The sequence below is a fragment of the Oryctolagus cuniculus genome, chromosome 18 (assembly GCF_051225735.1).
Source record: "Oryctolagus cuniculus isolate XC-2025 breed Fujian yellow rabbit chromosome 18, ASM5122573v1, whole genome shotgun sequence".
In the NCBI taxonomy this organism is placed as follows: domain Eukaryota; kingdom Metazoa; phylum Chordata; class Mammalia; order Lagomorpha; family Leporidae; genus Oryctolagus; species Oryctolagus cuniculus.
In genome coordinates this window covers 49,340,774-49,363,172 of record NC_142884.1, presented here as the reverse complement: position 1 = coordinate 49,363,172, position 22,399 = coordinate 49,340,774, and the positions used below count along the sequence as shown (strand labels likewise).

At 44.8% G+C, this 22,399-nt stretch overlaps 1 protein-coding gene and 1 long non-coding RNA gene across 6 annotated transcripts in view; one reads left to right on the top strand and one right to left on the bottom strand.

Moving 5' to 3' along the window:
• Positions 1-2,094: 2,094 nt before the first annotated feature.
• On the top strand, positions 2,095-21,009 carry LOC138846390 (uncharacterized). Its single transcript, XR_011383868.2, has 2 exons — positions 2,095-2,279; positions 20,558-21,009. It is a non-coding gene; the product is annotated as an uncharacterized LOC138846390 (long non-coding RNA).
• LPCAT2 (lysophosphatidylcholine acyltransferase 2) overlaps positions 7,684-22,399 on the bottom strand; it is a 79,093-nt gene continuing 64,377 nt past the window's right edge. For 2 of the 5 annotated variants that reach the window (XM_070061931.2, XM_089319736.1), the window contains exons 12-14: positions 20,691-20,933; positions 13,740-13,875; positions 7,684-9,655 (exon numbers count right to left, since the gene is read on the bottom strand). In XM_070061931.2, the coding sequence (XP_069918032.1) occupies positions 9,471-9,655; positions 13,740-13,875; positions 20,691-20,933 (564 nt within the window). In that variant the 3' untranslated portion in view covers positions 7,684-9,470. Of the gene's footprint in view, positions 9,656-12,941; positions 13,067-13,739; positions 13,876-20,690; positions 20,934-22,399 lie in introns of those variants that run through there. The other 3 variants (XM_002711523.6, XM_089319737.1, XM_089319735.1) reach the window with 3 other exon arrangements.

Genomic DNA, 22,399 nt, shown 5'->3' with positions numbered 1-22,399 from the left:
TCTCAAGATCAACAATAAAAATAAAAATGTTCAAATATAAATGATAAAGATGTATGATATACAAGAGAATTCTGAGAACTATTGCTGACTTCTCATCAGAGACAATAAAAGAAAGAAGACAATGGAATCTTCAAAGTACTGAAAAGAAAAACAAACCTAGAATTCTTATAAAGCAAAAATATTCTTCAAAAATTAAGGCAAAAATAAAGATATATTTAGACAGAAGAAAGTTGGACAATTTATTTTCAGGAGACTTATACTATACAAATTGTTCAATTAAGTTCTTTAGAAGGGAGAAAATTAATGGAAAAAAGAAATGAAGAGCACCAGGAGCAGTAAATATGCAGATAAATATAAAATACCTTTTTTCCTGAAATTCTTACTTTCTCTTAAAGGTAAATGACTATTAAAGCAAAACTGATCAACATGTCTTGTGAAGTTTAAACACACATGATTATGACAATAACATAAATAATGGGTTGAGGTAAAATCAAAGTATATTGTAAGGGTCACATGTATAAAAAGTATACATGTATAAAAAGTATACATGTGGCTGGTGCCGTGGCTCACTAGGCTAATCCTCCGCCTTGTGGCGCCGGCACACCGGGTTCTAGTCCCGGTTGGGGCGCCGGATTCTGTCCCGGTTGCCCCTCTTCCAGGCCAGCTCTCTGCTGTGGCCAGGGAGTGCAGTGGAAGATGGCCCAGGTGCTTGGGCCTTGCACCCCATGGGAGACCAGGAGAAGCACCTGGCTCCTGGCTCCTGCCATCGGATCAGCGTGGTGCGCCGGCCGCAGCGCGCCGGCCGCAGCGGCCATTGGAGGGTGAACCAACGGCAAAGGAAGACCTTTCTCTCGTCTCTCTCTCTCACTGTCCACTCTGCCTGTCAAAAAATAAAAAAAAATAAAAAAAGTATACACGTACATTTTTATACACATACATTTTTATACACGTACCTTTTTTATACATGTATAAAAAGTATACTATAATTTGAAGGTAGGCTGTATTAAGTTAAAGATAAACATTATAAGCTCTAGACTAGCCATTAAAAACAAATATATTAGAGCTAATAAGCTAAAAAATATGAAATAGCATTTTTAGAAATTGGTCTATCAAAAAAATTCAGAAAAAAGTTCAGACATGGAACATAAAATGAAACTCAAGGTGGTAGACTCAAACCCTACCAAATCTATCAATCATTACAGTAAATTGAACAGGAATAGGAGTTCTAGTTAAAAGACACTTTCACACCTCATAAAAAAATCAGTGTCCAAAAAAAAAAATCAATGTCCAAATGGCATACAAATGTTCATCTTAGATACATAGTCCAGCTCTCTGCTGTGGCCCAGGAAGGCAGTGGAGGATGGTCCAAGTCCTTGGGCCCTGCACCTGCATGGGAGACCAGGAGAAGCACCTGGCTCCTGGCTTTGGATTGGCATAGTTCCGGCCACAGCAGCCATTTGGGGGTGAACCAACGGAAGGAAGACCTTTCTCTCGGTCTCTTTCTCACTGTCCACTCTGCCTGTCAAAAATAAATTAAAAAAAAGAAAGAAAAGAAAGACAGAGATTTAAAGGAAAAAGATGCAAAAAGATTAACCATAGAAATGTTAATCATAAGAAAATGGCATTGAGTGGCTACATTAATAACAGGATAAGGAATGTTACTAAAACTAAAGAGGAATATTTTAACGATTCAAGGGTCCATCCACAAGATTGTATAAAAAGTATAAATGGTTGCAGTATAAATGTCAGAGTGTCAAACTGACAGCTGATCAAACACACTTACAGTTGGGAATGCCAAAATCCCTCTTCCAATAATCATAGCACTATTTCACCAAAAACAAACAAAAATAATAAGGAAGGGTATGGAGGAGTTACATAGCACTACTAACCAACTGGAACTAACATACATGAACAGAACCTTACACATCCTCTTCAAGGGTACACATTCACCAGGCCACAAAACGAACTGCAAGACATTTAAAATAACTGAAACAAAAAAAGAAATTATGGGAAATTTCCCCACCCAACCTAAAATCCAAGGAAGACAAAAAAAATTTCCTTGTTGTCTTTGCCAGAGATGGATTTTTCCAGTTCACTCTGAGGGTGTAGCCCTTCTAAAGTCTGCCTTTTCTCCCCTGAGATCCTGGTTTGGACTCCCACTTTATACAAAAGCCCCGTCTCCCGTCTCCCCTAGCTGCCTCTTCGTCGCCGAGATGGACAGGCGTGACGGACGCCCCCACAGTCCAGCTGTGCCGCTCGCTTTTCACTCTTGGCCATTGGTGAGCTCCCTCAGTCCCTCGCCGCTCATCCGTGCTTTTCAAAATGCGTTTTTGATTCTGTGCTCAGCATTCTGGGGGTTTTGTGGTCAGAGGGTTCTCAGCTGATCCAGTTGCCATGATTCTGGAACTTTACGTCTGTCATATAATTCTTTGGTTATTTTACGGGTTCAAGTTACACCGGCCTAATAAAGTTCCCTTATTTGGAGCCCGATAGCCTTGGGTTTGAATTGCAGCCCTACTGTTCGCCGGTTATATAACTCTGCATGAGTGATAACACATAGAAATTCTCTGAGTCTGGGCTTGTGGATGAGGTTTAGGGATCAGGATTCCAGGTTTTGCAGTTTGCTATAAAGATTATTTCTAGTCTTACATGAGAGAAGGCATGATCAGCAAAAGATAATGTTATCGTTATCCACGCACTCATCAACTACTGAGTGCTCATTTTGTGTTGGGAACACAACACTAGGAACAACAACAAATATAGGAGCAAGCAGCAAACGTCAGCTAAGTTTAAGTGCAACGGCAAGGCGGGGAGTGCATTGAGAGCGTCTGTAGAAACACAGTGGGACTTTCTGCTTGGGGATGGGAATTTCTGTTTGTTGATGTGACAGTTGATTTAACATCTGAAGGAAACTGAAAATGTTCTAAAATTAGACTGTGTGGCTGGCGCTGCGGCTCACTAGGCTAATCCTCTGCCTTGCGGTGCCGGCACACCGGGTTCTAGTCCCGGTCGGGGCACTGGATTCTGTCCCAGTTGCCCCTCTTCCAGGCCAGCTCTCTGCTGTGGCCAGGGAGTGCAGTGGAAGATGGCCCAAGTGCTTGGGCCCTGCACCCCATGGGAGACCAGGAGAAGTACCTGGCTCCTGCCATCGGATCAGCGCGATGCGCCGGCCGCAGCAGCCATTGGAGGGTGAACCAACGGCAAAAAAGGAAGACCTTTCTCTCTATCTCTCTCACTGTCCACTCTGCCTGTCAAAAAATATATAAAAATAAAATAAAATTAGACTGTGGTGCTGCTTATCCAACTCTGCGACACTGGAAGTGAGTGAACTGTACGTATGTGAATTCTATCTCCATGAAGGTGTTTTTTAACAAGTCTGAATGAAGAAGAGAAAGTCCAGTGAAAAGCACGGGGTAAAAATTTCTAGCGCAGGGAAGGCAGTGCGAGGACTCCGAGGCTGGACCGGGCTTCGGTGAGTGTGAGGAGGAGCAAGCTGCGATGCTGGGGCTCCGCGCCGGGCGGGCTGTGCACGGGCCAGGTCCAGACCCGCGGGAGCCCCAGCACGCAGCACTCTGTCGGCCATCTTGAATAGTTTTGATTTTATCCCAATTGCAATGGGTGGCCTTTGAAAAAATCCAATTGCAGAAGTGATATCTGGCTTCTGATTTGATCACCATGCTTCCTGTCAGGCAAGGGAATTACCAGAAAGGGAGAGGAGCAAATGAGCCATTCCATAATAGCCGGAAGCATGGTCGGACGGATTTCAATTCTGACTCGGCCCGCAGTTTCCTCAAAATCTACCTTATTGAATACACTCGTTTGCTTATCTGAGACGAGATGCGGCTGAAAGGCCACCGCAGCAGAGGGACCCACGAGAAGTAGAGTTCATTGTCCGTCACTAGCCACAGAAGAAAAACGCATCGGAAGTTCATCTCACTGTTGCTTTTCAGACCCTCTGGTTAAGGAGAGGGGAAGGTTTCCGTGCCTTCAGCCAGCCTACCGCTGGCCACCAGGCGTGTCACCTTCACTGGACTGTGGCTCGCCCAGCCTCCCCACCTCAGTCAACTCAGAGCTTTCCTGAAGCACCTGTGTCTCTGTCGCACGTCAAGCATCAAGTCAAAACGTGATCTCTAGAACCCACAAGCAGGAAAACACAGGGCAGTTATATAAATGATTAAAAGTCTGGGCTTTTTGGAATTAGACACAATTTGGTTTAATTCTAAACTTTGATATTTCATGACTGACTTTAGGACAGCCCTACCTTTTGTTCAGTTAAATTAGGGACAAAAATAGGTGTGTTTCATTGAGTGGTCAAGTCGATGCCTGCAAATCACTTAGCACCAATGCCTGATACTATAAGCACTCTAAATAGGCAGGGATTTTTATGATTGTTGCTTATTCTAATAATAAACTCATTACTTTTACAAAGGGAAAAGTAAGTATTTTTAAACGTTGAAATCTATTTACGTTTAAATGACATGAACCTGTTAACCACTACATGAAGTTAAAATTACCATATTCTATATAATCTAGGGTATCAATTTTTTTCTGTAATAAAATTAGTTAAAAACAAATTTAATATGTATATAGTCTTTAAGGAGTTTTTAACCTGAAACTCAGAAAGTATAAATAAGTCTTTTAGCAAACTATTCCTAACCATGAAGTACTACAGAGTATTGAGTTGGATATTTTTTTTTTTTTTGACAGGACAGTGAGAGAGAGAAACAGAGAGAAAGGTCTTCCTTTTTTGCCATTGGTTCACCCTCCAATGGCCGCCGTGGCAGGTGTGCTGCGGCCGGCGCACCGCGCTGATCCAATGGCAGGAGCCAGGTACTTATCCTGGTTTCCCATGGTGTGCAGGGCCCAAATACTTGGGCCATCCTCCACTGTACTCCCTGGCCACAGCAGAGAGCTGGCCTGGAAGAGGGGCAACTGGGACAGAATCCAGTGCCCCGGCCGGGACTAGAACCCGGTGTGCCGGCGCCGCAAGGCGGAGGATTAGCCTAGTGAGCCGTGGCGCCGGCCTGAGTTGGATGTTTTTAAGAGTCCCAAAATGGGGGCTGGTGCTATGGTGTAGCGGGTAAAGCTGCCACCTATAGTGCCAGCATCCCATATGGGCACTGGTTCAAGTCCCAGATGTTACACTTCTGATCCAGTTCTCTGCCATGGCCTGGGAAAGCAGTAGATGGCCCAAGTCCTTGGGCCCCTGCACCTGCATGGGAGACCCTGTGGAAGCTCCTGGCTTCCTATCACAGCAGCTCCGGCCATTGCGGCCAACTGGGGAGTGAAACAGAAAGACCTCTCTCTCTCTCTGCTTCTCATCCTCTGTGTAACTCTTTCAAATAAATAAATAAATCTTTAAAAAAAAAGAGTCCCAAAATGAAAATAAGCTCTTATGTACAATATTAGAAGGATGACTACACATAGCATGTTTTAGGTACATTTTTAAAAATTTCCACTCATGACAGAATGTAATATATAACATATAATGTAATAATATAATTATAATATTATACTATACTCAAGTATATCTCAAGTATTATATAATATATGATAATATAATATAATAATAATGTATATTGGAAGACATTAAAGTGAAAAATTAGGATACAAAAGTACATGTACAAGCACACTGTTATTTCAAAAATAATACCTACAAAAAGGTAATGACAGCTGATTTGGGATGGCAGAAGTAAACATGATTTTCTTTTGTTTGCTCTCTTCTCTACTTTTTATGTTCTTTTGCATGCATAGATTCTTTTATAATAATGATAAGGAAATGATAAAGTTAACACGCTATTAAAAACTGCAAGCTAAGTGTCAAAATGCAATGGAGACAATTTGTTAGAACCTCAGTAATCCTTACACAGACACTTGGAAAGTTTCCTGAGAATAATGGTTATACAGAAACCAGAGTTACCTTAAGTGGGGTTATTACCAGGTTATTTACCAAAGTTTGGGATAAGAAGATTGGCTGTGTATCAAGAACTCTGTGAGGGCCTTTGCCTCTCTCAAGCCATCACTTAGCACTTACTTATTCCTCTGATATTACAATTTAACTGGTCAACTGGAAGTTTCACCCAAGTAAGCAGAAAAGGGAAAACAATCCAACCAAGATCATGTATGCCTGCTTTCTTGGGGAATGGCTCTTTATTAGTATCTTTCTTTTTTTTTTTTTTTTTAATATTTCCTTTGTTTTTTTGAGAGGCAGAGTTAACAGAAAGAGGCAGAGACAGAGAGAGAAAGAGAGATCTTCCATGTGCTGGTTCACTCCCCAGACGGCCACAATGGCCAGAGCTGGGCCAATCTGAAACGAGGAGCCATGAGCTTTATCAGGGTCTCCTACGTAGGTGCAGGGCCCCAAGCACTTGAGCCGCCTTCCACTGCTTTCCCAGGCCATAGCAGAGAGCTGGATCGGAAGTGGAGCAGACAGGACAAAAACCAGTGCCCATACAGGATACAGGCGCCCATATAGGATGCCGGTGCCGCGGGCAGAGACTTAGCCCAGTACACCACAGCGCCAGCCCCTTTGTTAGTATCTTTCGATCCTCTAGTGACTGTGAAATACAGTCCATCTGTTCCAACACAGGCAGTGCCTCTGCACTGGAGCAACCACTGGTTGCCTTCAATTGGCCACCTTGCGTTTGGAATACTCTCAAGTGTTTGGAATACTCTCAAGTATTTGGAACACTCCTGAGTCTGGGGCCCACATAGCTTGACTGTTGTGCCTCCTACCGAGAGCACACCATGTGTCTTCTCCCTGGAAGGCAGTCTCCTTTAAAGCCCCATCAGAGGCTGTCACTCAGTCTTCCCATAGAGAATTCAACACACACTCATCATGTCGGTATCCTTCTGCTTTGATGGAAATTTGTATGGCTTATAGGTTTTAGGACCTAGTATTTCTCACTTCAAAGAGTAACCCTTAGGGCCAGCAGTGTGGCATAGTGGGTAAAAGCCACTGCCTGCAGTGCTGGTAACCCACATGGATGCCGGTTCAAATCTTGGTTGTTCCACTTCCAATGCAGCTCCCTGCTAATGCATCTGGGGAATCAGTGGAAGATGGCCCAAGCACTCGGGTCCCTACTACCCCTGAGGGAGACCCAGATGGTGTTTCTGGCCTCTGGTTTGGCCTGGCCAAGCCCTCACCATTTGGGGCCATTTGGGGAGTGAACCAGCAGATGGAAGGTCTCTCTGTCTCTCTCTGTCTCTCTGTGTGTGTATGCCTCTGTTTCTCTGTAACTTTGCCTTTCAAAAAAATATTTTTTTTAAAAAAAAAGAGTAACTCTTTTCCAAAATCATTATATAAAAACACATTGCTTTTAACTGATTTAATGAAATTGGATTCCTTACTTTAAATCTTAAAAGGATAAAATCTTTGAAAGAGATCTTTGCTAGCGGGCTATGTAAGCAGAGACCTAGTCTATAGTTAATATTAATGATCATGATTTTTGAAACCAGTCCAGAGTTAAATCCTTTAAGAATAATAATTATGGCTATTTTGGTTAAAATCTGAGTTTTTCATTAGAGTCAAATCATGTCTGACATTTCATAAAGCTAAAATGCAAACAAAAAATGATGAATCATGTTCATAAATATGCAAACTTTTACTCACGCCATGATATTAAAAAGGTAGATTATATCTGAGACTGAATGGCAAAACAGGAATTTTTTAATTGCCAAGAATTTTATGTAGCAAGTTTGTTTATTTGGTAACATAAACATAAAATAGGAATCCTACATTTACAGAAGTGGAATTACAGAATATAAAATATTATTTTACAACAGGAAAACAATGGGATCATTTTCAACAGTCTCATAGAGAGCCTTTAATTTGCAATGCTACTCTCTCATGATTAACAGGATTAATATGTGGGTTTTCTGTGATTAAAAATAAGTCAAGGTACCTGAGTTTCACATACATTCACCACACATGGTAGACAGTGTAATAAAGATATGCTGTCCGAGTTACTGAAGTTCCTGTTTTAGCTCATTTTACCCTTTACCTAAATAGCTTGTAGATATATAAAACAGCCACTAACTACATTAACTTAGAGATGAACTTCTCTGGTGTTCAATTATCCAAACGCACATGCACCTATTCAATGAGAAAACAAGAGTGCTTACTGCGTAAGACTAACTGGGAGTCATGACTTTGGACAAAATATAAATTCTAACACCTCTCATGAGACTTGTCAACTTTAAAACCCTAACTCATGGGGGATCATCAATAAATACACTGAGAAACACAGCCAAAACAGTTTGGTTTCAGTCTGAATTCAGAATGTGAACCAACTTTTTTTTTTTTTCTTTTTGGTACATTACATGAACCAATCGGTTCTCTGTCCAAAATCTCAAATATGAATGATATTAATAACTTGAATGTGTGAGATTCAATAAAAATGGCACTTCAGGGAAATTATTGCTTGACCTAAAGGGAAAATGTTGCTGTTGTGACTCACTGGGCATAAAGCTTGGTTTTATATGAATAAGGCGGGTTATTTGCGGTCTTAGCTTTCGGTGATATTTTACAACCTTTTGTATTTTCCATGCAGATCCTTCAGACAATCTCTAAAATTAGAGAGGACACTTAACAGAATAAAACCTCCACCTGAATGGTAAAATATATTAATTCGACTATTATATAAATAGAACAAATCTGATTCACTTATTGGGCAAGCGCTACCTTCTGAGCCATGTAACTCAAATTAGATTCAACTCGGTGGCAAACAATTCATTTTCTCATTAGGCAATCAGTGTTACCTTCAATAAGGCAATTCCCATTTAGCCTCCGGCCACAGCTGTTGTCCTTAAATCAAAATTCTAAAACTTTAGATCATGGAAAGGACATGATTGCCCCAGCGGGTGGTTAAAGGAATCCACGCTAGAGGTACATGCTAATGGCGACAGGAGTTCTTAAGAAGTCCCAGCTGATTAACAGAGCTCTCTCTTCCCAGATTCAGGGACCCAAGACATTGAAATTTACATGGGCAAGTGCAACTGTGAAGTAAAGGTGTAAAAGTTCCACAACCCTCCTCAACTCTTCATTCGTACTTCTAGAATGGGGAGGCACTGGAAATAACAGAATATCATTGTTTCTAGGACAGTAGGTAAAGAAGCATGTATATATTTTTAAATCCTTTCGAGTATTGATTAATGCTCACCAATACTAAGACCCTTGTATTCTTTTGGATATGCAAATTAAACTTGCAAACCCATAAAAACATCCAGCAGTTATCACTAGTATGTTCATCAGTAAAGCACAATGTAATACCAAAGAAAGGGAATATGACTGGATTTATGCACATTAATATAAAGGTATCTTTGGTAAGAAAGTCTATGGTTTTTATATAAAAAAGCTTTTCCATTTTACCCATCACTACCCAGTAAGCACATTAAAAACACCACCAGTGAGTCCTGCACAGCGCCCGGGGACAGCCAGGACAGCTCCCCTCCTGGGGACTGAGCTGCGTTCAGTCCTCCTTCTTGTCCGAGGCACTCTCCGCGCGGTCTTCAGGGCTGACTCTATTACTTGCCATGGAGGGAGCTGTCTGGGCTTCTTTGGGTAAGGAGAACACATGGCACGTCTGGAGGTCCAGGTATGTGGTAAATATCTTAGCATATTCTGGGTGCTTCAGGGCAAAACTTTTAAACTCCTCTAGAAAGGCAGAAAAAAAAATTGAGGTGAATCTTCTTTCGGCATAATGTACATAAACAAATAAGCTTAATACAATTATTGTGGGATCAGAGCAGTCAGTGGCTTAGTGGGTAAAGCCACCGCCTGTGGCACCAGTATCCCATATGGGCACCAGTTCAAGTCCCGGCTGCTCCATTCCATTCTAGCTCCCTGCTAATGCACCTGGAAAAGCAGAGGATGGCCCAAGTGCTTGGGACCCTGCACCCATGTACGTGGAAGACCTGGAAGAAGCTCCTGGTGCCTGGGTATGGACTGGCTCCTGGCTTTGGATCAGTCCAGCTCCAGCTGTTGTGGCCATTTGGGGAGTGAACCAGCAGACAGAAGATTCTCTCTCTCCCCGTAACTCTGTCTTTCACATAAATAAAAAATAAATCTTTAAAAAGTAATAATAATATAATTATTGCAAAATTCTGTAAATCAACTCACAAACATTGCTGGTGAGTCTATAAATTGTACAGCACTTTAGAAGACAGCTTTCCCATTATTTAATTCACTTGAAGAGATGTATATTTTATGGCTTATTAATTCTATTTCGAGCTAGTTATCCTAGCGAAATCTGTGCATGTGGTGTTCTATAAGACATGTATGAGAACGTTCATGGCAACATTATTCATAATTAGTAAAAAAAAAAAAGGAACTCCGAAGTGTATCACCAATAGAAGTGAATTAAATAAATTGTAGCACATTCGTGGACATAATGCTGTATAGCAATGAAAATGAAGAAAGCCATTTGGCAATCATGTGAATGAATCTTAAAGTCATAATGGTGAGTGAAAAATCTAGATACAAAAGAACACGTCATGTAAGTTCAAAAGCTTAGACACACCAAAATACAATATTTAAAGGTATATAATCTTGTGGTGGAATGTAAAGCAATGCCAGGCAGTGATTCCTCTTCATTTTGATTTTTCTAACAGGTGCATGTCTTTCTTTGGAAGGTCTACTGACAGAGAGGGAGAAGGAAGGGGAGGAGAAGGGAGATGGGAAAGCTTCAGTCCTCAAATGCCGGCTGCAGCGGGGGCTGGGCCAGGCCGAAGCCAGATGCCTCTGCAGTGCATTAGCTGAAAGTAGGTGGGCAGTGTGGTAACCAGGACGTACACCAGGCACTCTGACGTGGGCTGCAGTGGCTTAACTCACTGTGCCAGAGATCCTGCTGAAGGCTCCCCCTCCTCTGAGAGCGAGGAAGGGGTCCCAGCTGGGAAGGGCCACGCAGGGCTCTTTGGGCTTCTGAAAAGCTCTCTTCCCTGACCTCAAGGATAATTACATAGGTGCTCATTTCATCAAACTGCACTGTGCTGTGTGTTTATGTATTGTTGTTCTTCAGTAACTAAAAATGGTGTAAAAGAAAATTCTATTACCCAGGACTTTCTATTACTGGCTTTTAAGCCTATGGGGAAACGCAGCCTGGAAAAGCCGAGACCTGACCTACAATCAGCAACAGCCAGGAAAGTGTACAATATCCAGCAATCAGGTCACAAGAGCTCTGGATAGAGGACTTCTTTTTACCTATAGTGGTTTTCTTCCTTTTATTTATTTATTTTCATTTCTTTGAAAGTCAGAGAGAGAGAGAGAGAGATTTTATTTGCTGGTTCACTCCCCAATGCCTACAACAGTCAGGACTGGGCCAGGCTGAAGCCAGGAGCCTAGAACTCAATTCGGGTCTCCCATGTGGGTGGTGTGGGTGGCAGGGACCCAAGTACCTGATCTATCATTTGCTGCCTCCCAGAGTGTGCATTAACAGGAACCTAAAGTTGGGGGCAGAGCCAGGATTCAGACCCAGGCACTCCAATATGGGGTGTGGCCATTTTAACTACTAGGCCAAATGCCCATTCATATCTGTACTTTTAAAACAATCCTGCATAACCAACAGTCTGCTTCACAGAACATTACCCAAACCAACAACTCTGGCAAATAAACACAGGTCTTAGTGATGACCTAGTCAGGATTGAGCCTGAATCACTCCTTTCAACCATGACTATTTTAAGGATGGGGACACAGCATGTGTAAGGGACTTCTAAGAGCCAGGAGCGGCCGGCGCCGCGGCTCACTAGGCTAATCCTCCGCCTAGCAGCGCCGGCACACCGGGTTCTAGTCCCGGTCGGGGCGCCGGATTCTGTCCTGGTTGCCCCTCTTCCAGGCCAGCTCTCTGCTGTAGCCAGGGAGTGCAGTGGAGGATGGCCCAAGTGCTTGGGCCCTGCACCCCATGGGAGACCAGGATAAGTACCTGGCTCCTGCCATCGGATCAGCGCAGTGCGCCGGCCGCAGCAGCCATTGGAGGGTGAACCAACGGCAAAAGGAAGACCTTTCTCTCTGTCTCTCTCTCTCTCACTGTCCACTCTGCCTGCAAAAAAAAAAAAAAAAAAAGAGCCAGGAGCATAGAGCTGATCCACTGAGGCCAAGAACTTCGATGCCAGCACGTGCACTTGCTCCAGAAGATCGTGACCCTCTGTGGGGATGTCAGTGGAATCAGAGAGGACCTTGTTTCCAGAAGTGCCGTGAATTGACTAGAAGTGGAATTGGGGCATTACATTTGCTAATGAAAAACCAAGAAAGAGAACAACTTAAGGATCGCATTTAAACAATGTAAACAGTCATAGTCGTGACACATGTCAGAGCATGTTTTTAAAATGCAATTACACTTCAACATTCCTGCAAAAAAATAAAGCGAAGGTTACAACATTGAGGAAGGGGAGACAGCCTGTGCTATAAAGAAAAGGATTGAGCTCAAAAACAAAGCAGGGATCACTAAAAATTACTTACGTTAACAGGTGAGATTATGGCCACCTACCAATCATTTTTAGCACTAGTTTCCATTAAAACGGTTGTTATAAGTAGTTTTTCAAAATGTGATAGTTCAGAGTAACAGAAGTCTCACTTATGAAAGGAAATGGTTAGAGAAGAATTAGTGCACATGGGTTCAAGACCTGCAAGTTTGATCCCAGTATATACATGCGTAGTTCCCCATTTGATCCTTTCTATTTATTTTTTTCAAAGATAAACTCAATAGATGAGGGCCTTAGGCACTCAATTATCTAAGACAGAATAGAAGGCAGCCAAGACTATAGTAATTAAAAACATAGAGTAAGAGAAATATGTGATCTACTTTCTCTGTCCCAGGAAAGTCAACACACTCAAACACTTTGAACACCATAAGGAAAAAGTAATTAAAGAGGAAGCCCTCTCCAGCCTGGGGGAAAGACTGGGGAAGATAAGCCAGCCTGATGTCTAGGACCACATCAAAACTATGGCAGGGAACAATTACCTAGGCCTCTCCACGGAGATGTGTTTCTAATGGCTGCTCCATGAAACACAGGGACACCAATCTGCCAGCCTGCAGTACTGTGCAATACTGCTTTACTGTGTGGGTTCCAGCTATGAGGAGAGAGGACGATCACAGCTGGGAGGCCCTGCCACTCTGCAGGAGGGCTCCATCCATGGTTGTCCCTATCACACAGGGCTTGCTACCAAGATGGCAGGAGACCATGAGTGTGGACACTAACATAGGCCACTAACAGTACACATTAATAGATGGGCTAGCAGCTATTACTGTGGGGACCTTGGTTCATGTTTCTCAATTGGTGCTACAACCCGGCTTGTTCCACCTGCTCAGATGTGCCTGGCTACATGGAGAACAGGAAGAAAAAGGCCCTCACAGAGGGACCAGCAGACATGAGAGGCACTGAGGTACAGCCTCTCAGCCCAACTGTCTTGCATTTGAACCTGACTCTGATATTATTTAGCTGGATGGTCTTAGGAAGTTATTTAAGTTCTCTGTATCTCAGAAAAATAATAATAATTAAGAACATTGATTAAATAGGTTTGTTGTGCAGAATAAATGAGTTAATATCGTTAACATGTTCAGAAGAGTACCCAGCAAATAAGTCCTTCATATTGGCTTCATGTACTAGTACTATTACACTACTGTTATTAGGCTCATTTACACTACTTCTATTTTTAATGTAATTAGTCAAGGAAAATAACTATTTTCTAGGAGAGTCAAGCCACATTCCTTTTAGACTGATTCAAGGTCAAGTTGCCTACTCACCATAGGAAATAGAATCTCCATGGGCAATTTCCTTGAAGAGACCAGAAACATCCAGGTCAGGCACTCCAAGAGAAGCCTGGAGAATGGTGGAAAATTCTTCCTCTGTTATGTAGCCATCTTCATCAACATCAAAGAGCTGTTGGATAAAACACACGTATAATTAGCCTCCTTGGGGCAACAATGGTCCGGGATATTCTTAGGGGAAAAAAAAACTCTTTAATAATTCGAATTTGTTTAAGATTTTATTTATTTATTTATTTGAGAGGTAGAGTTATTGACAGAGAGAGGGAGAGACAGACAGACAGACAGACACACACACACACACACAGAGAGAGAGCGCGCGCGTAATCTTCCATCTGCTGGTTCATTCCCCAAATGGCCGCAATGGCCAGAGCTGGGCCAACCTGAAGTCAAGAGCCAGGAGCTTCTTCTGGGTCTCCCATGTGGGTGCAGGGTCCCAAGGACTTGGGCCATCTTTTACTGCTATCCCAATCCATAGCAGAGAGCTGGATCAGAAGAAGACACAAACAGGCGCCCATATGGGATGCTGGTGCAGCAAGCAGAGGCTTAGCCCACTAACCCACAGCACTGGCCCCAATAATTCAAACATTTGCTATGCCTGAGGCTGGGGATATACAGTTAAAGAAATTTTGGTTTCTGCTACTCTTACCACACTGAAATTTTAGTGATGGAAAGAGACATAATTAAAACAGGGGCTTTCAGTCCCAAAGGGACAAATGCCATATGTTATCCCTGATCTGTAATAACTAACAGAGCACCTAAAAGGAAACATGTAAAAGTGAAATTGACATTTTGAAAAGCAATGACTTGAACAGCCCTTGTCCTCTCTGATGAGGAACAGTTTTATTATTATTATTATTATTTCTTTCTTGATACCATTCGTTGAACTCTTTACCTAACATAGAATTAATCATATTGTATAAAGTCAAATGAAAAATAGATCTTGGTTAAAAATAAGAGTGGGAATAAGAGAGGGAGGAGGAAGTTTATAATTGTAAAATCGCATAATTCTGCATATGTTTCTATGGACTTACTACTAAGTGTAAAGTTTAAAAACTTACCAGGGGACCCCAATTCCATTCAGCTGGGCAGTAAAAATGCCACCTTAAGTGTTAAAGTGATCATGTATATAGGATTAAGTGTTAAAGGGATCATATAAATAAGATCAAGTGTCTGGTAATAATAATAGATAGAATTAAGCCGGCGCCGTGGCTCAATAGGCTAATCCTCCGCCTAGCAGCGCCGGCACACTGGGTTCTAGTCCCGGTCGGGGTGCCGGATTCTTTCCCAGTTGCCCCTTTCCAGGCCAGCTCTCTGCTGTGGCCCGGGAAGGCAGTGGAGGATGGCCCAAGTCCTTGGGCCCTGTACCCCATGGGAGACCAGGAGAAGCACCTGGCTCCTGTCTTCAGATCAGCGCGGTGTGCCTGCCGTGGCGCGCCAGCCGTGGCGGCCATTGGAGGGTGAAACAATGGCAAAAGGAAGACCTTTCTCTCTGTCTCTCTCTCACTATCCACTCTGTCTGTCAAAAAAAAAAAAAAAAAAAAAAAAAAAAAAAAAAAAAAAAAGAATTAAAAAGGAGACAATGATCCAACATGGGAAGCAGTCCACACAGCAGACTCATAGAATGACAATCCTTTAAAAGCACTCTGACCTCTGAATCAGCCATTAAGGCATTCTGGTCTGGCTGAAGAGCCCATGGGAACATTTCAGGTATGGAAAGCCAGGATACTGTGGAGAAAAAAAAATCCTACATGAAGGATCTCCGTGAGACTCCAGTAGCAAGAAGAGGCCATCAAAGAAGGGTGTACTTTTCTCTGAAGGGAGGAGAGAACTTCCACTTTGCTTATGGCCTTGCCTAAAAACTGACAGAGACTGTGGACTCAAAACACTTCCATTGCCTGGGCAGTTCATGTCAAGAACCTCGGGTGATCACTGACGTCATACATAAGAGTGCTAATAGTTAAATTAACAGCAGGAGTCACTGTGCACTTACTTCCCATGCAGAACTTCTGTCCTAAATGAGTTGTATTGAGAAATTTAACTGTAAAACTTGCTCTCAAACAGTTTTTATACTTTGTGTGTGCAGGTGTGCCAACAGTTGTAATCTTTACTTAGTATAGAGTTGGTCTTCTGTGTACAAAGTTAATTGAAAACGAGTCTTAATGGAGAGTGGGACTGAGAATGGGAGAGGGAGGAGGAGGTGGGGAGGGTGTGGAGGTGGGAGGGTGAGTATGGTGGGAAGAATAACTATATTCCTAAAGATATACTCATGAAATTTATATTCATTAAATACAAGGTTAAAAAATACAATAGCTGAGAAGGTGGACTTAAGATTCTTCAGGGGCAACTATGCGATCATTAAGTATACTGAAAACAGATTTTGTAAAAGTTAGGAGTGGGAAAGCAAGAGGGAGGGGGAGGAAGGTTTGGAGCATGGACAGGAGGGAGGGGAGGAAGTGCCACTGTGTTCCAAGTCTGTATATATGACCTTATGTATACAGACTTATATAACCTTATGTAACTTAAATAAAAATTAAAATAAAATAAAACAGGGGCTTTAACATAGTAATTTCGCAGGGACATGAGGGCAGAGTGAGGAATCCTACCCAGCGAGGTCAGAGAAGCTGACATTTGAGTTGGGTGGTGGAACGTGAAGCTATGTTCTCAGAATATACAAGGAGTGGCAGGTGATTGCCTGGGTTCAAGTTAGGACAGTAAGGGATAAGCAGATATCAGACCATGGGAGAGACACAAGGGTATCTCAGAAAACTCATGAAAAATGGAATGAAAAATAAGCTCCGGGCTGGGCACTTAGCTTAATAAGTAAGATGCCGGCTTCCCACACCTGGGTGCTTAGGTTCAGTTCCTGACTTTAGCTCCCAGCCAATACAGACCATAGCGGGCAGCAGTGCTGGCTTAAGTAACTGGATTCCTGCCACCCATGGGAGAGACCTGGGCTGTGTTCCTGGCTCCTGGCTTCAGTCCCAGCCCAGCCCCAGTCCACTCTTGGCCCTGGCTGTTGTATTTGGGGCATAAACCAGCAGATGGGAGTGCTGTCTCTCTCTCCCTCTTTCTCTCTCCCTCTGCCTTTCAAATTAAAAAGGATAAGAGTAATAAAAGATGTTCTTTCTTCTTCCCCTAGGGAGTGTCTAGTTTCACGTATTTTAAAAAAACAGCTTATTTTGGCATAGGAACTTTTTAACATCCATGCATAGTTTTTCCGTCATATACACCACGGACTCCTTAAAGTCTCTCATACAATGCCTCACTTAGTCCTGTAAGATAATGTGGGGGGTAGCGTGATCATACATGAAGTCAGGGAATCCTCTGAAGCAGTGTTGAGGAGGAGGTTTGGGGGAGGAGGCTGATAAGATGAAAGGCAGGAAAATCAGTTGAGAGTCTGGAGTAGAGAAGCAGGAAGGACAAAAAGTTGCAGAATTTATAAGCAAGCGAAGACAGGACTTACATAAGAGGAAACAAAGTGATGGAAAGGAGGAAGCCAAGAGACTGGGGTTCTCTAGCTTGGACGAGTGGGGGAAAGCCGGGCATGTTAACCAAGAATGGGAAAACAGAATGAGATCATGACCTGGACTTGGATGGGTTAATCTGAGTGACAGGTGCCAGCAGGAAGGGATTCAGGTATCCGTTTGGGAGGCTGGTGGGGCCCGAGATAAGAGGCTGGTAAGAATGGAAGCTGTGCATGTCTTTGAGCTCATCAGTAAAGAATGTACCAAGGAAGGCGAAGCCCTGGGAACAGCGAGAGTGGGACAGGACAGGAGCAAGGAACCGGCAGAAGACAGGAGCCGCAGGAAAAAATAGCATGCATCTTGGAAACCGAGGGAGGGTTTTCAGGAAAGACAAGGAGATTCTGAAGGTGATAACGGGCAAGGAATGAAATGCCAGAGCAGGGCGACAAGAAGGAAAACGGTGTGCTGGGTCTTGACGACCTCGGTAAACAGCCCCAGGCAGCCGGAAGCCAGCTGACAGCACAGGCCCGGCCTCTGTATGTGCCTCGGACTTCCGACAGTGGCAGCCAGGGCCCCGTCACACCTTCAGGGCTGCGTCTGGGGCTTTGGTGGCTCTCACTTCTGTATGAGCTCCTTCCGCCTGGTCCATCCTGCAGGCTTTCATCTCCTCTCCTTTGCCACAGCCGCCTGCCCCACATCACCCCTCTCACCAGACTCCCCAGTCTCCCCCACTTCCTCATCACTCCAACAGTCCCCTGCTTACAGAGCTCCCGGTTCAGAGGAAAACCTCACCATCTGGGCTCTGGCACAAAGTGCAACACCCCCTCTCCTCTGGGGGATGGTATCTCCTCACTGCACAGAACAACGCGGGACCCTCGATCAAAACACCCTGCCTTCCCCATCAAGTGCATGGCCCAGGACGTGTGGACTGACCCTGGCAGCTGAATTGTGAACACAGTCAGAGTTTTCTCAACTGCGGGGCCCAAGGGGAAATACAGGGCAGCTCCTGCAGCCAGGCCCCCTGGAGCTGCCTGGGGTCCTAGTCTCCCCTTGAGCCTCCCGCCCAGCCTTACAACCAATTCCACTTTGCTGTCAGTTGACCAGAGTTGGCCCTATGGCTCTCAACTCTAATAGTCCACCTCTAAAAGGCAGAAATGAGATAAAAGAGGAAGTCCTGGGCCGGCGCTGGGGCTCACTGGGTTAATCCTCTGCCTGTGGCGCCGGCATCCCATATGGGCACTGGGTTCTAGTCCCGGTTGCTCCTCTTCCAGTCCAGATCTCTGCTGTGGCCTGGGAAGGCAGTGGAGGATGGCCCAAGTGCTTGGGCCCCTGCACCTGCATGGGAGACCAGGAGGAAGCTCCTGGCTTCGGATGGCGCAGTGCACCAGCCGTAGCGGCCATTTCAGGGGTGAACCAATGGAAGGAAGACCTTTCTCTCTGTCTCTCTCTCTCTCACTGTCTATATCTCTACCTGTCAAATTAAAAAAAAAAAAAAAAAAAAAGGAAGAGGAAGTGCTACCCAGATAAAAGGCTCTGAAAAGGATGCTATGTGTAAAAGGCCTCTGTTAAATGAAAAACAAAAGTATGGAAAAATATTTAAAACGTAAAACACCTGAAAGGAGGGGTAAAAAATAGCTAATATGAAGCCTGGCCCTTGCCTTACCAAAAACAGAGCTAATTATAGGCTTAAGTCCTCCTTCCTTCCCTCTTCCATCCCCAGACCAAGGTCTAGGCCAGATAAAAATCTCAGGATTTCTCTAAAAACAGCAATTACTGTGATTAAGGGAGAAATTTTCTATCAGGTCTTTCATTGGTAAACCCAAAGTGAGCGTTTCTCCAAGTAAGCTTGTAATTACACATAGGATCCCAAAGCAGCAACAGAAGTATCTGGATTGGAATGAGTTAGCTATGTGTGTAATTTTTGGTTTTATGATGAGTGAGTCTATGAAAGCTGCAAGTTTTCAGCTTTGGTAAAACTTCTGACCTTGCCTTGTGACCATCTGCTAAGCATCAACCACTTGGGTTCTTTCTAGGCCCAGCAGTTAACTCAGTTTACAGCAATCAGAAATAAGAAAGGCACCCTTTTATAGGGATGGAACACGTGAGAATTCCTGGGGCTGTCCGTGGGGACCGCTAAGACATGAGAAAGGACATTGGGGGAAGAGTCTTTGTAATAACAGAGGGGAAAGCACGTGCTGGGGTCACAGTGGGATAACCTTCTCCAGAGAGTCGGGAAGAGGACGGTGGGAGAGGGAAACAGAGAAGATCCTTGGCTCTCGGGGTGGATGGGGCAGGAGACTTGGCACTCGACAGAAATCAGATGCACAGCAGAGCAAGACAAGCAGGGAGATCAAGACTCGGTGTTAGGCCGGCGCCGAGGCTCACTAGGCTAATCCTCCGCCTGCGGCACCAGCACACCGGGTTCTAGTCCTGGTTGGGGCGCCGGATTCTGTCCCGGTTGCCCCTCTTCCAGGCCAGCTCTCTGCTGTGGCCCTGGAGTGCAGTGGAGGATGGCCCAAGTGCTTGGGCCCTGCACCCACATGGGAGACCAGGAGAAGCACCTGGCTTCTGGCTTCAGATCAGCGCGGTGCGCCAGCCGCAGTAGCCATTGGAGAGTGAACCAATGGCAAAGGAAGACCTTTCTCTCTGTCTCTCTCTCTTTCTCATTGTCCACTCTGCCTGTCCAAAAAAAAAAAAAAAGACTCGGTTCTTCTTGGGAGCTGCTCATGCAGGCACAGAATCCCTAGGGCGCATCGTATTTAAAAATGAGCCGAAGCACTTTCCCACTCAGAACTGAAAACTCCCTGTGGGAAATGCATTCTCCCTCTCCTTTTGCACCTGTGTGCGTGGAGTGGACTCATTTGCTCCCAACCTGGATCCTGGGTTGCTCTGAAAATGCAGGAGAGAACTTCAAAAAGGTCAAGGAAATGTGTGTCGTCTTTTAATTCCATTTTTCCATGAACTTTTGAGGCCCTTGAAAGTGTAACACTGCAGGGAGAGTCCCAGGGCGGAAGCTCGGGACATTTGTGGTGGTGTTCACCTAACACTACGGGGACAAAACAACTTCCCCCAGGAAAATACCCCTCGAAATACTGGCACACAGAATGAGAAAACAAGGATAGTTAGAACTTTCCAGATAGTGGGGCAGGAGGAACAGTGACAGGTGCTGCTTGTTTTAATCAACCATGCTATGTGGCTTCAAATTGGGAAAGCTAAAAAGAAATACCGTTTTAAGTTCATTTGCCAAAATCGCTGCTCTTCGATCTGTTAACCAGGCCTCTTTCAAAGACTTTTTGCTTAAATGGATGTGTGTGTTTTTTTCTTTCTCAGTAGCAACAGCTTTGATCGAATTACGCCCCTGTATCTGTCACAGCAGATCTATAGACTTGTCTGAGAGATTCACTGGTTTCCGAATAACGCGCTTCAGAGTCAACCCGAGATGCTTGCGTGGGGCTGCCAGTACCTTGAATGCCACCTGGATGATCTCCTCCGTGTTGGCAGGGTTGCACAAGACAGCCAGGCCGATCACATACTCGCGGAAGTCGATGCTACCGTCGTTGTTCTGCGGAAGGATGGGAGGCGTCAGTCTGGAGGAGCTACTGGTCATCACACCCCAGGGCGAGGCTCGGGTGCAGCTGGGCCCTATGCACGGAGCCTGCCGGGAGAAAGCCTCCCGCTGAGACGGAACAGCGAGCAAGTGGCCCACCTGTTTTCGATTCAGAAGGCAATATAATGAGAATGCATTTTCTGTTGCACAATAAATACAAACATTTATCACTGAAGGCATTTAGAGTGGCCCCATGGCACCCAGGGTGGGTTCCTGCGTTGATGGTAGCCCCTCGGGGAGGCAGGACCCAGGACTTTCATCTGCACTGGGCCTGAAGCATTAGTGAGGGTCCTGTCACAGGGCCAATACCAGAGGGTCCTTGAGGGTCCTAAAGGGTCACCAAGCGACGCTGTGCATGTAGGAAATGGGAGGGAAAGGCATGATCACAGCAAAATTCTTCCAGGCTCAATCTGCAGTAAAGCCAGGAGCAATGAGGCAAACCTGGGATCCCGGCCCCAGAAGACCCCACACTTGGAAGCCAGTGGAAAGGAAACGTAAGCAGCGGGAACACACTAAGGAGGCACCTCACCCGGGCAGCAGACGGGAAGGGCTTGGGACACAGCCTTCTCTACACGTGAACTGCTCACCTAGACAGGAACACCAGGAGGATGAAAATGTGGACAGACAGCTCAAGAAAGAGAAGGGAGGGAGGGAGGCATAAGGCAGAGAGCCTGGGCAGACCGAAGCAAGAGAGAACAGAGAGAGCTAAGGAAAGGAGAGGGGGAGAAGAGGAGAAAGGGAAAATAAGGATGGAGACAGGGAGGGAGGGAGGGAGAGAACTATAAACAGGTACTGCATCATCCGCGCAGGCTGTAGGATCATCTCGGCAGCCACATCTTCAAGTGATACCTTCCCAGCTAAACCATGAACCAACACCAACAATGCCACTGCAGTCCTGGACAGACTGACACACGACAGCTGGCGTCACCGAGTGCGCTCTTCCGCTGTGACTAAGGATCTCCACTCCAGTCCCCGAGAGGCCCTTCCAGCCAGGGCTGCTGTCTGTGTGCAGCAGCATGGGATTCAGAGTGCCCAGCACCCACACAGGCACTCAGAAACCCAAAACCCAAATGCCTGCATGCAGCACTCTGGGCCCACAGAATCCTCACTCTGGAACGCAGCGGTGAGCATTCCTCGCAGGGAGCCCATGGCTGGGCTGCGAAGTCTCTCAGTGGTGGGCGGCTTTTCCAAGCATATCAGCCTCTCAAAGCAGCCATGAGCCAGAATGTGAAGGGTCATGTTCACCGTATCCCCCGCCCTAACTGCAGGGCAGGAGCCAAGCCGAGTCGTGGCTTCACCTCACTTCCAAGGCTCTCAGGATTCCCCCAGGTGCAGGGTTTGCTTTGGAGACAAGAAAGGTCGCCTGACTTCGGTTTCTGCCTGGATGCCAGCCCATAATAGAATATTTTTAATCTTTTCTTTCATCAGCTTTATTACCACTTACATTCAACTGAATGCATCCATTTCAAGAGCACAGTTTGCTGTGTTTTGACAACTGTATACGCCAGCGCAATCACTACAATCAATAGCTACATTGCACTGCCCAGCAGTTTCAGAAAAGGCAG